This window comes from Notechis scutatus, chromosome 2 (assembly GCF_049901735.1).
Source record: "Notechis scutatus isolate UNSWTSFEM ecotype Mainland chromosome 2, rNotScu1.2, whole genome shotgun sequence".
Classification (NCBI taxonomy): domain Eukaryota; kingdom Metazoa; phylum Chordata; class Lepidosauria; order Squamata; family Elapidae; genus Notechis; species Notechis scutatus.
In genome coordinates, this window is record NC_142010.1 from 137,008,892 (window position 1) to 137,025,221 (window position 16,330).

The 16,330-nt window shown below is 40.1% G+C and overlaps 1 protein-coding gene across 3 annotated transcripts in view; it reads right to left on the minus strand.

The window, feature by feature from the left end:
* The window catches only part of FMNL3 (formin like 3), a 93,559-nt gene extending 84,954 nt beyond the window's left edge, over window positions 1–8,605 (minus strand). For all 3 annotated transcript variants that reach the window (XM_087956326.1, XM_087956323.1, XM_087956324.1), the window contains exon 1: window positions 8,361–8,605. In XM_087956326.1, the coding sequence (XP_087812452.1) occupies window positions 8,361–8,477 (117 nt within the window). In that variant the 5' untranslated portion in view covers window positions 8,478–8,605. The remainder of the gene's footprint in view (window positions 1–8,360) is intronic.
* Window positions 8,606–16,330: the final 7,725 nt, after the last annotated feature.

The following is a 16,330-nucleotide window of genomic DNA, read 5'->3' on the forward strand; positions in this document are numbered from 1 at the left end:
TAATACTTCCTACTTTAAACCCTGCCCTTTGACGAGATGCTGTTCCCAAGGAAGTGATGCAACATGACTGCAATTCCTGCAAGGCTGCTGGGCTACAGCCTGCGTATTTGGGCCTCCATGGGGATTTGGCAGCCAATCCTACAAACAAAATCTTCCGAATTGGTTCCCCATTTCCTTTGCCGGGGTAGGAACCAGGGTTCCCTCTTCTACGTCTGTTTCTATTCCCTCTCTAAACAGAAAGGTATTCCAGTCCTCCCTACCCTGAGAGAAAAGGGGTCGGGTGTTTCTTCCAAATGAAATGTTGCAAAGAAGCATAAGTTTCTCTCTCCTCTGCTGGAAGTACGCCGAGAGGAAACCAATAACTATTTCCACCACTTTTTACCCAGCCCTGTATGGAATTAACTGTGCAGGGAGGGATGCCATATGCTTCTAAAACGTCATATAGAAATCCAGCCCCTTGCCAGGGAGAGCTCCCTTTGAAATCTCAAACCGGAAGTCCACATGCTGAAACGCTACCTAACCAGCCAGCTGGATTCCATTGAACGAGGGTCTTCTTGAGTTCTTTTCCTTCAAATTGAGACCAATGCAGAATTGCTTCTTAAATGTAGCCTTCAATCTAACACAGGCATGCACCAATTAAAATTAAAAACCTTTTTTTTGCAATCAAAGCATGCTTAGAGTTGTTTGTTCTCTATATTCAGCAAACCTCTGGTTACTTCACTGAAAAAAAATCCACCATGGTTCTAGCTTTTATGACGATTCAAATAAACCAAGCCTTTTGCAATGCTGAAGCCATGCCTATCAAAGCCAAAAAGAAAGGCAGCTTATTCTGTTTTAACCCAGGCTTGCCCAGCATTCTTTCACAGAACTTTGAAGTCTCGGGTAAAAATGAAATACTGCTCCCCACTTTTCAACAGTTCAGGTATGGATCAACCAAGAGTGGGAGAACAATCATATAAATTAAAATCTATAAGTAACTGAATGGTTTAAATTTACTTAGACTGTATTATACTGTATATATTGTATATACATACAATTAACCTAATCAAAATTCATTGGAATATAGAAAGTATTGTAGTCTACCAAATACTGTTAACCACGCCTTACAACTACTCCCAAAACAGCCCAAGTTAAAAGAAAAACCCCAAGGTTTGATAAAGGAGAACATCTCTTTCTCAGCAACTTCTTTCATATCAAAACAAACACGTGGTAATTTTAACATCACAATGGGAGATTTAGGATATGGAACAACTGCTAAAGTCTAATTGTATAGAACCTGTAAAGCTTTGTTGTATGGAATCAATTTTTGCATTGAAAAAAATCCCCTACCCTACCTAGAAAATTAACATATTGGGGAGAAAGCTTCTTGTTTCTTAAGGAGGGGTCTTTGATCCTGGGAGCCTATACCTAAAATCAGAAATCACACTGCCTGCCACTCGATTGGTCATCACAGTGAGAACCAAACCTCAAGTGATTCCCAAATTCATGTTATTATCAGTTTATCCACAGTAGCTTAAAATATATTTATAAAGACATATTATAAAAGGTTGCATTCATACTTTAGTTATGTGGAAGGTAGATGTTTGCAGGCCTCATTGAGAGATCATTTCCATTTTTTTTCAGTCTCAGCAAACGCCTCTGCTTATGGAGTAACTGTAACATTTCAAAACATCACTTTCCCAGCCTGTTTCAAAGGGAGGAGACAGTTTATGAAAGCTTGGTCCCTAAGGAAGGGTGGGCCCAGACCATTTAAGGTTTTAAAGGTCAGTAGCAGCTTCTTAAGCTGCATCTGGAAACAAACTGGCAAATAATGCAATTCACTTTCCAGTAGTGGTGTGGTAATGCTCTTCCTCCATCCTCAGACAACTGTGGCAGGTTTTTCATTCATTTTGTAATGTAGGAATCTGCCATCAAGAGGGCAAATCAAGTTCCCTAAGCAACATCAGCTAACTTTACATTCCAACACCTTTCATTCCTAAAGGAACTCTCCCCCAGAAAAATGGAGAATAATTATTGGTCAAGCATTACAGATTTACTAAAATGCTGACAAAAAAGTGATATAAAAGTATTTACAGTAGATAAACTAACAATGACTTCAGATTAAACATGCATTTCTAATAATGCAGAAATGCAGTAACAAAATTCACTTTCCTGTATAGTTAGCGATTTAAAAAGCATTTATATGAATACTATCAACTGTAAACTTATCTATCACATAAGAATGAAAACCATTACGGGTGAGACTGAAACTATTTCAAGCAATATCTATAAAAGCAATTTTAGTATAAAAATCAGGCCTGAGGCATTAATTGTTACTGTGTTTAGTTATTTTATCAGATACTTATTTTTGGAACAAATATAATTATTCCTAAATTATTTTGGGATATTGTTAACCCAGCTTTCCCTAATTTGCTGTTAATCTGCTAGAAATTCTTAAATCTTTGAAACAAACCAAGCTGAACAAGGAAGAATTAACCCATGAAATGTTATTACATATAATAGCATTTAAGTCTACTGGCTCAATCTAGTCCTGTGTTCTCGCTTAATTGTCAGCAGTAAAGGTAGTCCTCAACTTATAAACAAAATTGAGCCGGAAATTTTTGTTGCTAAGTGACAAATTTGTTAAGTGAGTTTTGCCCCATTGCATGACTTTTCTTGCTAAATTTGTTAAATGAATCACTGCAGCTGTTAATTTAGTAACACAGTTGTTAAGTGAATCTGTCTTCCCCATTGACTTTTGTCAGGTCACAAAGTATTCATGTGTCCCCCAGGACAGTCAGTTGTCAAGCATCTGAATGGAAATCATGTGACAATGGGGATGTTCTGTCATAAGTCTGAAAAATGGTCATATATCTTTTTCAGTGCCATTGTAAATCAAGGGCTACTTGTATTCAAATTAGGAAAACTGCGTGGCAGAATAGGTCTTCTCTTTTCTTATGACGTTCCTAATACCTTTGGATTTGGTCTGTAGTAACATTGGCTAATGTGAGGGAGGAATATGAAAGAAGGCTTTGGGGTTTCATTAAAGCACCACTATATATCTAAAATATTTTTTTTTTGTCTTTTGAAATTATGGCATTCTTACGGCCAGATTATTTTCATGTAAAATAACTGGAAAACTGCTGTCTATGCTATGAGAAAATACCAAAATAGATCAAAGCACAAGGATAATTCCTTGACAAAGTTAGATCTGAGAATATACCTCTGGTATATATAATTACAGAGCACATAAAGCTATTCTACCTGTTGTATAAGGCAGGTTGCTACTATTTCATATTCCATTTTCATAAGAACTCACATTCATTGGAAGAGTCCGATCCATAGTTTGTGGGCAAGCCTTTTTTGCAATTGTCCAAGATTGTACCAGAAAATATAATGGCAATAAGGGAAGCATGATTTCCACAAATTTTCAGAAGAGAAATGTATCAATAAAATCCATTTCAAATTGGTGAGATGTGACAGAATATTTTTTTTCAAATTATGAACAACTACGGTGTGTTAAGCACTGAATGGACTTAGGTCATGGATCAATCTTTAAAAGGGCAATCTTTTCAAAACCGGAGAAAACAAGCCCAAAAATTCTGTTCTGCCTCTCCAGAGACATCATTACATTTATGTTCCTCTGCTCTTGGATGCCAAATATAATTTTTAAAAATATAATCTCTCACTACAAAAGGATCCTCATCTCTCATCAATAAACACCAAGAACAAATCTTGTCCAGGACTAGAGCTTCCACAGTAATGTAACATATTTGCAGAGATAAAGGAGAATTAATCAAAACAATAAAAACTAGTTTTCCATAGTAGCACTACAATGAGCAAAAAAGAGCAGCAAAAGCCCCTAAGGCAGGGGTCTTCAAACTTGGCAAGTTTAAGACTTGTGGACTTCAACTCCCAGAATTCCTCCACCAGTCATGTTAGCTCAGGAATTCTGGGAGTTGAAATCCACAAGTCTTAAACTTGCCAAGTTTGAAGACCCTTGCCCTAAGAGATCAAATTAAATTGTTCCAGCCTAGTATGTGAGATTTGGAACACATAACACACCATTCACACTGGAAAGTGGTTTAAATTGATCAAACACTAGTTAGTTCAGAACTAATGTATAGTATGCCATAGGAAAGCAGCATGGTTGACAAGCTCGATATGAAGTGAGTGGTCAAATTGCACCACAGAATGCCAAAATGTATCTTCTTCTGTCTTACGTTTATAATGTGTTTAAATCTGTCCTAAGGAAGTTTAAAACTGCATCTGCTTAAATTATGAACTGGAATTCATCAGCCATAAAGGTTCAGACCTTCATAAATACAGGCAGCTCTTTATTTTTTTCAGAACCATGTGTGCTCCATCAAGACCATCCCACACACATATATGCATATTAAACATTATAATTCTGCATCCAATAAATTCAAATTCCATATTTAGTTTGGAACTAGGAACCAGAGCAATTTATGCTAATTGATCAAACTTGCATATATTTACCTATTTTGCAGCATTTTTGTGCAGTATTTGCATTTTCTTCTACTTGTTAATCCTTCCCACAGGCATGGAAAAACAACCTTCCAATAAATAGGAAGGTTATTATATCCAAGCTTGTGATGAACTAAATCTCATTTTTATATTATAACAGGCTTTACCTGATGCTTTCCAAAACATATCCTCAGTCATAAAAGCTACACAAAGATGTGCTCGTTTTTAAAATTTAAAGTAAACAAACCAAAAATTTCAGGATGCTGAATTCTGTACTTACATTTGATACTCCTCATTCTAAATTGCAAAGTAGGATCTGCAATATTACATTACAGTAGACTGTGCGTGTTATTATGGATTGGAACTCAAAAGTAGAATGGTTTGTATGCAAAATTTTCCAGTGTATGGGCCTAGTATCTCCAGTCAACAAGACATCAGTGTGCAAAGCTGCTGTCAATCATAGTGGATAATTAATGGAGCTAGAAGAAGCAATGGTTTGGTAACATATAAATTTCTTTTAAATTTCTTATAAATTTCTATAAATCCAGTATCATGTACTTTTGAACTACCATCTTATTTCCTAAAGTGGCAACATTCAAATAACTTATCCATTGAGAAAAGATTCATAAAGGAGAAAACTATGTATCACATGTTGTCAACTTCCTCTCATTCTGACATCACTGGAGTGGAATTTTTTAACAAACAAACTCTCCATTAGCTAAGGAAAAATAACTGCATGGAAATCCTCTCCCCCAGGTATACAGCTACAAGTATTACTAAAGCTCACCAATTGTCTTGAAATTTCAAACACTCACAGTGAAAGTGTCAATCTTTTTATTTAATATCTCAGAGAAATATTCTTTGCAAGATCAATAAATGAACCTAATGTACTAATTAAAACTGATTAATTGGTTTTTCCTTACTATAGAAGTGTGTTTTACACATGTACCTGGATGACACAAACTTTTTCTAAAAATAGACAACTAAATACTTCTACCTAGATTCCTAAGAGAAATTCTGTGCAGGGTGTTTAAACCCGGATCTCCTTAGTTTTTGTCCAGGGATAAGTAAATTCTTTTCTGTGTTTACATTTCAAATGGAGTTTCAAATGGAAAGACATCCACTTGTCGTTTAATTTTCCCACCGCATGTAGTCAGGGAGAAGGGATTTAAGGAAATCTTTGCCCTTTAACCTACCCCTTTTCCAAGCATAAAATAGTTTAAAATGCCATACGGGGGGGCTCTGTGATCTGCAAGTTCTGTAGTATGCAGGCCATCCCTGTAACAGTCAAGTCCCCTATCTTAATTTTTCCTACCTATATGAGAGAATGAGACCTGTATTCCAATGCATATAGCACAGAATTGATCTGTCTTCATGTGGAATTCTGAAGTGTTTCTTATCGATGTATTAGCAGAAGGGACGTGCATAATTTTGAAAGCTGTGCATCTTAATGTGTAATCAAAAGCATCTTAATGTTTAATTTTCATAATGGAAAATAAGGCAGCATTCCCTGCCAGTGCTACCTAATTACAGGATGAGGATGGAAGGTATTTATATAGGACATTTTTAGAGATCTTGTACAATTGGCCATACAAGCTGACTAGGTAGTCTTGAACTCAGCATCATCCTGCAATAGCCAGCAAAGTGTAGCAACCAAAGGAGGGTTATAAGGATGCAGTGATTCAAAACCTGCCTCTTTTATGAAGCTCTGCCAGCCAGAAACTATAGATTCTTTGAGTGAGAATATCTCAATTCATTCTCAGAATGCACCAAGGGAGGACATTTGTTGACTCTATTGACAAATCCTTTTCCTCACTGTTGGCAGCCAAACATTGAATCTGGAGGGGGAACATCTGTTCTTCTTCTTCTTCTTCTTCTTTTTGAAGCTTACAAGTTCTTAGGAGAAACTCAATAGGTGAAGAAAAGTTCACACACCAGACCTTCACAGTGCAGTCAAGGTGCAAAAGTCTAAGGCTACAAGATACAAAAGTGGCTCTTCTTGCATTTTTGGCAAGTGACTGGTCAAGGCTTCTCTCAGTCTAATCTTAGGAGAGTGGGAGGAACAAAGTGAACAAGAGCTACACACACTGCCAAGAACTCCTGAGAAGAATATTCAATGTAACATCTAAGAACAGAATTCCACATACATATTTCATCCCAATATATTTATGGAAGTAGGAGGAGTCACACAACTCTTCCTTTCTTCTTTTTACGAAGCAGTCACAAGGTTATCCTCCAGTCTTTTAGATTACAGTAACACTTCCGAAATGAATTTCAGCACATTAATTCTTAACATCAGAGCTGTTAATACAGATTAGGAGTATTACTAGAAATCTAAGTCAATGAATAAATGACATAAACCCTGTATAACCCCATATTGTTTTCTATTTGGATTGAATAGGAATTATAAAACCTCATTTTAGGAAAGTAATGCAATATTATACCCAGCATCATCATTCCTTTATGTAGTCATGGTTTGATTAGCCATGCTTTTTTGCATAAACTGTAACTGGTTAAGTTCATACAACATGTAACCCCAAATCCAAGATTTAAATCTACAAAGGCTGGGTCCACAATATGTGAATTAAACTAAAACCAAACAATGCACATTAAGCTTTTTAGAGCCTTGTGTGAATTAGGCCATAGGTTTCCAACCCACAAGATTCCAGGTTAACAAGATCAACTAGATTCAGATTTTTTAAAAAAATATGAAAATCCATCAGTTGAATCCATTGATGTCTTCCATCAAAGCTTGGGCAGGACAGAACTAAACTATATACATCCCACACAAGGTTGCTTCATAAACTTTTCCCATTCAAGTCAGTCTTGGGAAGAAAAAACTCAAACACTGCAGCATTTCTGTAGGTAAAGCCAGGTTAGTGAAAAAAAGAGAAATCAACCAAACACCATGGTTGCAAGGAAAAGTTAGGATGAACAATGAAGGGGAAATGGGAAAAAAACCCTTTTTTAAAAAGGATATCCTATGTGCAGTGGATAAAGGCAAGAAAGTTGAAGGAAATTAGTATCTGCTGACATTTCCCACTAGAATAGGAAATAACAAGGGTGAGATAGATGGACCATTGACCTCCAGGCTCTTAATCAAAAGCCCACCTTGGGCCAAAACAGTTCAGTGCAAATCTGAAATTTTAAGAGAAATCTGCCTGCCAGCGGTGACACATTCTAGGCAGATTAAAAAATGGGCATCGGTCAAAACGAAGTCTCAAGCCTCTGTGAGTGGATATATTAAAAAGATACCTATAGGACTAGGAGCATGAGCAATGCAAAGTGGGGGGGGAGAGAGGAGGCAGGTATCTAACAGGAAAAAAAATAGCTGACGGGCAGAGGTGGATGCGATTATCTCTGAAATGACACGATCTACCTGGAGTAACTGCCACCTCGCTGGGAATTTTGCTCCGCAGGGAAAAGAGTTGAGCACACAACTACAGGCGACGGGCATACAAGGGTAACAGAAAACCCCAAGTGGGGAAACAACCAGAACAAGTGGAAATCAGGGAGACAGAAACCCCCACCCCACCCGCCTCCCAGGGCTTGCGCTTCAATCCCAGTTAAAGAAAGAGATCCGGAATGCTTTCCCGGATCTGTTAGGGCCGGGTGTGTGTGTGTGTGTGTGTGTAAGTGTCCGAAAAAGTTAGGGGAGCGGGAAAGGGAAAGGGAAAAAAAGGAGCAAGGCACTGAGGCTGGCGATCCATCTCTGTTCGTAGAGAGCGCGGCTCGAAAGGAACCGATTTCCAGCAACGTCGGAGATGCGGACGAGTTTATTTGCAATAAACGCTGCGAGGTCTCTGAGGCAGCTTGTTTTTTTTTCGGGGGGAGGAATCTATGCAGGGATCTAACCGGGGGGCGGGGTGGATGGGAGGAGGGGTCTCTCTCACCAGCACCATCGCGAAGCGTTCTTCCAGCTCTCCCTGATCCGGCATGGGAACTCTTCCCGGCGGGGGCGGCAACATCCCGGGCCCCCCGCCCGGCTCCCCGCTCTCCGTGTTCCCCATCCCCGGCCCAGGCGGCTCCAGGGGAGGCGGGGATGGCTCGGCCCGTCTGGATCGTCGGTGTGGAAGTGAGCCGCCGTGGCCAGGCGGCGACAGCTACCTCCCGATCCCTCCCTCTGTGCCCGGCCTGGGACAAGACGGGGCTGTCGGGACCGCCCCCGGCACCGCCCGCCTGAAGACATCGTCCGTCCAATAGAAGAAAGTAAGGACGGCTCCTTCCCGACCCTCCCTCTTCTTTCCCCGAGATGTGCTGCCCCTTCCCAAGAAAGCCGCCTTCGTCCACACGTGGCGCCCCCAAATTGCAGGCGCGTCTGGCGAAGGTCTCTTCGCGACGCCAGCCGAGGTGCAAGCGCAGCACCTGAAGAGGGCGCTTTGTTTTGAGTCAACACCCCAAGATCGTCCCGAACTTCGCCTCTTGTTTCCTTGCAGGCCCCAGTCCCGCTCACACGGTTTGCAAAACAAGCAATAACCTTAATCGATAGCTTTCGGATAAGGCTGTCGACTCCCGAGAGGCAAACAATTTTTAAGCCCCAACTGATGTGATTTTAGCTGCTTTAAGGTACACGTTCATTCGAGAGGGAACTTTGGGTGAATAGTGCAAATGCTTTTTAGATCTCCCAAGTTCCACTCGGGCCACCTTTACTTCGAAGTCACTCCACTCCGTTCGGATTCTCGTCTTTGGGCTCCATATTCCAATTGGCCGTTTCTCTACTTCTACGATAGTCTTTTGAGTCTAATCCTTTCTGGTTTCAGCGAGGATCACTCGGCCATGTAAAAAGGAGCACGTATAGGGAATCCGGCGACCTGCAGGAATGAGGTATTTTTGCAGAAATGAAGCTCCGTGGTGGAGAAGAAGGGAGTGGGGGGGGGGACTACGACCTACAATTTTGAACATGCTTCACACTGGGACCCTAAAACCGTAACTTAACAATCCTCCTGTTGTTAAAGATTGCATCCCCCCCCCATACGAACCGGAGCATAAAAGAGGAGTATGTGTATCTTTTTACATAACACAGGCGCACACGCCCCTAAACCTGAGTTCGGTGGAGCTGTCTTCCCGAGCAAACTGAAAACAAAAGCTGTATCTTTTCTAAACAGACGTTACTCTGAAAATGTACTCTTCCAGTCCTGAGAGCGAAAGACAGGACCGAGGCGAAACCTCGCCTAGAAAAATTACACCCGTTTCCCCGGGTTTTGTGCACGCTGCAAACTGAGTCAAGAGGACAAAGGGAGCCGTTACTCAATCCTGCCCCTCCCACTGCGAGGCCTCTGCTGTTTGCTACAGGAAAAGAACGGCTGCCCCCTAATGGCGGAGGTCGGAATGGCGCAGGTCCTGACCGTTCTTCCTTTCAAAGGGCGCATCTTTGCCCGGTTTCAGATACGGATGGCAGAATTGAGGCTGCAGCGTCGTGCCAAACTAGATCAATTCAGTAGTCTTTACTAAATCAGGCACCTTACTCTACTATGATTCCCATCATGCCCAGCCAGAATCATCACTATGGACTCCTTGCTGCAGTCTGAGCTTGGTTGTTCGCCTGCAGACCTTTCATTACTTGGCTAGGGTAACATCATCAGTTTAACGAAGAATGTTGATTAGTGTGCCCATGTTACAGACTTGTACCGGTGATGTTAGTTGGGTAATGAAAGGTCTGCAAGTAGACAGCGAAGCTCTGAGAGCACCGAGGGCTCCACAGTTCAACCCAGAGCTACAGTGTTCTTTTCTACCGTGTTTCTCACATAATAAGGCCGGGCCTTTTTTTTTGACCCCGAAAAACGGCTAGGGCGTCTTTTCAGGGGTGACTTAATTCTCCCCTTGCATCCTCGGGTGGGTGGGCGGGCGGCGACAGCTTGGATATTCGAGAGACCTTCGGGTTCGGGCCACCGTTGCTTTCCCTTCTCCCTTGCTGCCGCGGCGTTTGGCGCAGCCACGTGCGGCCAGTCAGGGCTCCTCCCTGCAACCGAGCCCTGAGGGAGACCTTGCTTCAGGCGCTCCCGTCTTCCCTTTGCTTTCGAAGGTAAAGCGAATTATTTTACAAAGCCTCCCCTGCCCGAGAGGGCAGCCCACCCCACGTGGGGAGGCTAATCTCCGGGGCCTCTTCCGTTCCTCCCCGACCTCCCTCGCTGCGCGCCTCTGACGCGCCGCTCCCTTCAGCCCAGCGAGCTCTTCCACCTCAAAGAAAGGCCAGGCGGGCGGCTGCGGGCAGCAGCAGCGGGTATGTTTAATATGGGGCTTAATTTGATTTTATGCCAATAAAACATGGTGGGGCTTCCTATTGGTGGAGGCCGTATTGTTGGAGAAACACGGTATGAGAAGCAGCAGAGATGGAAATGACTGGACCTTAATCCAGGCAATGGAGAAATCTGCACTGAGAATGCAGAGAATTCTGGTGTTGCAAATACATTTCTTGGAATGTAAGCGGGTCTCTCTACCTGTGAAAAGGCTTCCCAGAGGTTTTAGGCTTAACTCCTCAAATTCCCTAGCCATTGATCCTCCCCCATTCATTAGAGTGCAGGTAGTCCTCGACTTACAACAGTTCATTTAGTGACCGTTCAAAGTTACAACGGCACTGAAAAAAGTGACTTATGACTGTTTTTCACATGACCGTTGCAGCATGCCCACGGTCACATGATCAAAATTCAGGAGTTTGGCAATTGACTCATACTTACGATGGTTGCAGTGTCTGGTGATCATGTGCTTACCTTTTGCGACCTTCTGGCAAGCAAAGTCAATGGGGAAGCCAGACTCACTTAGCAATCGTGTCACCAATTTAACAATCAAAGTGATTCACTTAACTGTGGCAAGAAAGGTCATAAAATGGAGCAAAATTCACTTAAATGCCTCACTTAGCAAAATAAATTGTGGGCTCAATTGTGGTCATAAGTCAAGGACTACCTGTATAGGCACATTTCCTTTAAGTGTGTGGATAGTAGTAAAATCTGCTGGGAGTTGTCCCATACATAAAGCCAGGGGTGGGTTTCTACCGGTTCTGTCCACCTCTGTAGAACCGGTAGCTCTGAAGAGCAGCAGACATAGAATTCTATGCACATTAGAATTCTATGTCTGCTGATGTTTTTGCCCACTTGCCCACCCGGGCTCTTACCTGATCTTTATTTCCTGATTTTTCAACTTCAGCTGCCGTGCGAGGGACAGCTGCAGTTAGAAAAGCAGGAAAAGAGGGCTGTTTCAAAGGCTGCTTCTCTGCACGCAGCATGCTGATGACGATTTACAGGTGCGCGGCTCGCAGCGTGCAGGGAAGCTCGTAAATCCCAAACCGGTAGTTCATCCTGTCGTATCCCACCCCTGCATAAAGCATACCAATTTATACTGTGTTTTACAGGCTTTTGTAAGCTTAATGCGTTATGTTAATAGGTCTTTTTAAAGGACATGTTTGGTACAGCTAGAACAGGGGTCCCCAACCGCCGGTCCGCGGACCGGTACCGGGCCGCGGAACAACCCTTACCGGGCCGCTGGTTGCTGGGCGCCGCCATCTTTTTGGTAAAAAGCGCTTCTGGTGAGCTTTTCCGGGTAGAAAGCTCACCGGAAGCGCTGTTTCGTCATAAAAGATGGCGGCGCCAGCGCTTCGGTGAGCTTTTCCGGGTAGAAAGCCATTTCTACCGAAAAAGCTCACCAGAAGCGCTAGCGCCATCTTTTATGACGAACAGCGCCCGTGACGTCACGGAAGCGCCTTTTCGTCATAAAAAGATGGCGGCGCCCAGTTGACGCCGGTACCGGGCCGCGGCGCCCAGCTGATGTCGGAACCGGGCCGCGGCGTCGAAAAGGTTGGGGATCCCTGAGCTAGAAGACACAAGTACCATATAACTCAGTAGCAAAGAAGTATAGGGCATCTGTATTTTTAATAGGACTGTACTAGGACAACCAAATAATATGACAGTGAGACAAAGTCCTTGTCTACTTAGGGACTTCTGTCTGCAAGAGTTATACTGTATAGGTACTCAAAGTATGACTTTCACAAATAGGAAATATTAGAACTCTAACAAATTTGGATCAGTTGTTCCACACCCATTCTAAGCTACCTCAAAAGAATTCTTCACTGTTTATAACTTCCTAAAAATAAGTGGAAAAGAGGTAATCCAATTAAGTGACTGCATCTTACATATGCAAGGTTTATTTCTATGAAATTTGATGTTCATCATCTACCAAAGGATGTAACTTTCTAAGATTAACAGGAAATTTTGTTGAATACAAAAAAAAGATGAAGAGGTTAGAAACATTCTAAAATAAGATATTCTGCTATTACTTTGTCTAGATGAGGGAACCAATGGATATGAAGGGCTCTGTAATGATGGCAAATGGAATTTGTCATTCCAAGAATTTTAAGCCAGAGCACATCCTCTCAATTAAATTCTTGAGGAGGGGATAGATTAGAGAAGTCTGAAGTTCCACTTTCAACTAGGAAATAGGGAACTGGAAAGATGTGTTGGGAGTGAAGCTCTGGATTCTTATCCAAGTATATCTTCTACCACTCAGAATGACCGGTTTAAGTAACGATAATCTCAGCTGAAGAATCTTAAAGCTACTGTAGTATCAGGAGAATAATGTGGAATGGTTGGTTACAGTATGTTACTAAATTCAAGAAGCTAGTTTATCTAGAAGATCACACAAAATTAATTTACTTCGAAACGTTAAGGAAATCTTAATACAAACTCATGAAGTCAAAGCTGAGTATTTTTATTAAATTATCTAACAAAGATAGTTCTAATGAGTACAGAGATGTATCCAAGTTGAAAAACTGTTTTATCAACAGCAAATATATGCTTTATGCAATACACAGTTGAGAAATGCTAAGATTAGATCATCTTTAAATTAAACATTATTTCATTCTTGTTTCCCAGTATTGTCTCATTGACTAAGGCAATACAGATTATCTCCATGTTTCACTATGTCACATTACTGAAAGAAACAGGGGAGGTCCAAATCAGGAAAAGGGTTGGTGATAGCAGAAATATCAGGAAGATCTTAAATTACCTAGAGCAGGTCAGCACAACACCTGCCAAGCAGCTTTGTGCAATCCACCAATGTTTTTTTTAATAAAGTTTTATTTGGGTTTTCACAAAACATACAAATACAAATAAAGTATCTTTTTTTTAAGAACAGCATGCTCCTGGGTTATCACTTCTCCATACAGACATAAACTCGATTACATATTCATCTTATGTATTCTGATCCATATCTTATAACTATTTTCACAGTTTTCTCAATAGTTTTCCCTTTCTTTGCTTTCTATAACCTTATTTTTAATTATCTCATTCCTTTCTAAGTTCAATTACATATCTTTTTCTAATTTTCAATATCTTTCTAATCAATATTTTTATACTTTCATCTGTCCTGTTTACAATTTCATATTTTCTTTTCTCATAAAACAAAATTTCCCCTGTAATTACTAGACTGGAGTGTAACACCTTTGTATCTTTTAATTATTATCCATTCAAATCTTGTTTAAAGTTTAAATTGTACCTTTACAGTTATAACATTCATTTTCTAACCTCTATTTTATAACACATAACTATTATCAACAGAATTCTGCTTGGTACACCCCCTTAAAAATACACACTAAGTTCTTGAAAAAATGTGTGTATGTATGTATGTATGTATGTATGTATGTATGTATATGTATATATATATGTATAACAATAATAAATGAAATTATTCTATTCAAGTTCAACTCTGCCATTAATATTGATGGCAGTCTTTTACATTTCTGTTTAAAATATTTCCATCTTTTAACAAACATTACCTAATAATATCAGTTGTCATTCACTTTAATCACCTATATTCATATTTTACTTATTACTGTCTTTAAACAAAAAACAAAACAATAGTTATTAACAGTAGTCAATGAAATTATTATTATTATTCAAATTCATCCTGTCAACTGATATTAATTTCATTAAAAATCTTCCATGTTTCTTTTCAATTTTTTATACTTTCTTTTTAAATCATTGAGAGCCTTATTCTCTTATCCTCTTTGTTTCATTTAATTACTGACAAATATTCCATTACACATCAATACCAATTTTATCTATCACTTTAATCATCTATCATACTTTCTAACTCTTTTCTATTTCTAGTATAACAATGCTATCTCATGTACTCTTGCAGAATCCTCTCTTTAAGTTAATTTTTTAGCCTTTGTCTCTGTGTCTTTTAAATAGGCTTATACCTTTAATTCTTGTACACTTTTCCTGTTTCTCTATATCTTGTTTCTGTCCTTTATAACTTCTTTTCCTTTCCATCTTCCCCCTCTTCTTCTCCCTCCCCTTTTTGTTCCCCTTTCTATCTGATTCTCCCTTCTGTGATCCTCCCTTCTGCTTCTTCCTAAGGTAACAGTTACTTTTTGAATTATTCTTTTTGGGGGGTTGTTGCTTCAAGTCTTAGTCTTTTAACTCTCTTTCCCCCCTTTCCCTTTTTTACCCCACTTAAAATTGCTTGGTCATTAAAGATGGATTCTTCTTTGTCCTGCCCTTCTTGTTCTGCAAGCATTTCTTGTTGTTTTTCATAGTTCAAAATCTCCATTTCTAAAAATTGAAATACGAAGCCAAAAGATCCTCTTTCCTTTTGTGCTTCTTCTTTTTGTTCTTTAAGTCTCATTTTTAGCTTTTCAAGGAGTGATGCCATTTTAAAGATTTTTAAACAACCCCTAATTGATTTTATTTCATTTAATTAGGATCCACCATCCAAAATTCCAGGAATCACCCAATAATCCAAAGCTGTTTCTTGCTTCTTTTCTCACTTTCTCTTTCCAGGGGCTTTGTTATCTTCTAACAAAGTTTCAGCTACAATGAGTCCTTTACAAGTCTTGTTAAAATTCCACTATCGATTCTTTTTACTTCCAGGTGGTCTCCTCCATTTTTCCAGATTCCACCCTCTTTTTTTCCCCTCTTCTGCTTTCTTTCTTTAAAATTTTTTTAAATTATCCAAGAATCTTTATCCCTTTGACACTTTATTTTCAGCTAGAAATAGCCTGTTAATGTCAAAGTGGATTAATATCAATTTCTTGTTCAGATCTCTTCTTCTTAATGTTCCAAGTCAATTAAAGCTGTCAATGTGAGAGAAAAAAAACTAATTCTTTTTCCTTTCTCTTTCGCCGCTTTAAAAAAATCTTTTTTAGGAATAGTATTGTTAGGAATAACAAGGTTACCTAACGTAGTTTGGGTAAAATAATATATATAAACTATGATAGTAAGTTTAAGTGTGTGTCACTTTAAACTGCAAAGCATGTAATTTTGGGTGCGGTTGTAAAACCGCCATAAGAGGGAGCAAGAGAACCTACTTGCTTACTGGATTGCTGGATTGATGGTTTGCTAACTGCGTATTCCCTGCTCCTGAGTTTTTTGAACGTCGAAGGAAGAAAGGAGGTTTGACTTCTTTATATCTCTACTGCGAGGAGATATATTACTGGACTGATATTTGTAAGTTTACTAACCTCTTTTTCGACACTGGACTTTGCAACTGAATAATCCCTGAACGGACTGAACTAGTGAATGATATATGGACTGTTTGACTATGCTAAAACTCTTACTGGAATACACTATTTAACTAGCACAGTGTATCTGTTTACTGAGTGTAAGCTACAAAAAACGCTTTCTCACACATTTGCCTGCCTGCCTGCCTGACTGCTGTGCACATTCTGCTAGGGTGTATCCCTAACAAGTATTAGTCTTTGTATTTCAAGTTCCAGGTACCTTAAATAGATGTTTACTCCATTCAACCTGGTCAGTCAAGCTTTCTCCTTTAAACTTCCTCCTGCACAATCTTGTCTGATTGGGTTCTTCTTTGAGGTGGCCATTTCTGACCACCGCTGCAACCACCTTTGGGAAAGGGAGTAATGGCCAGC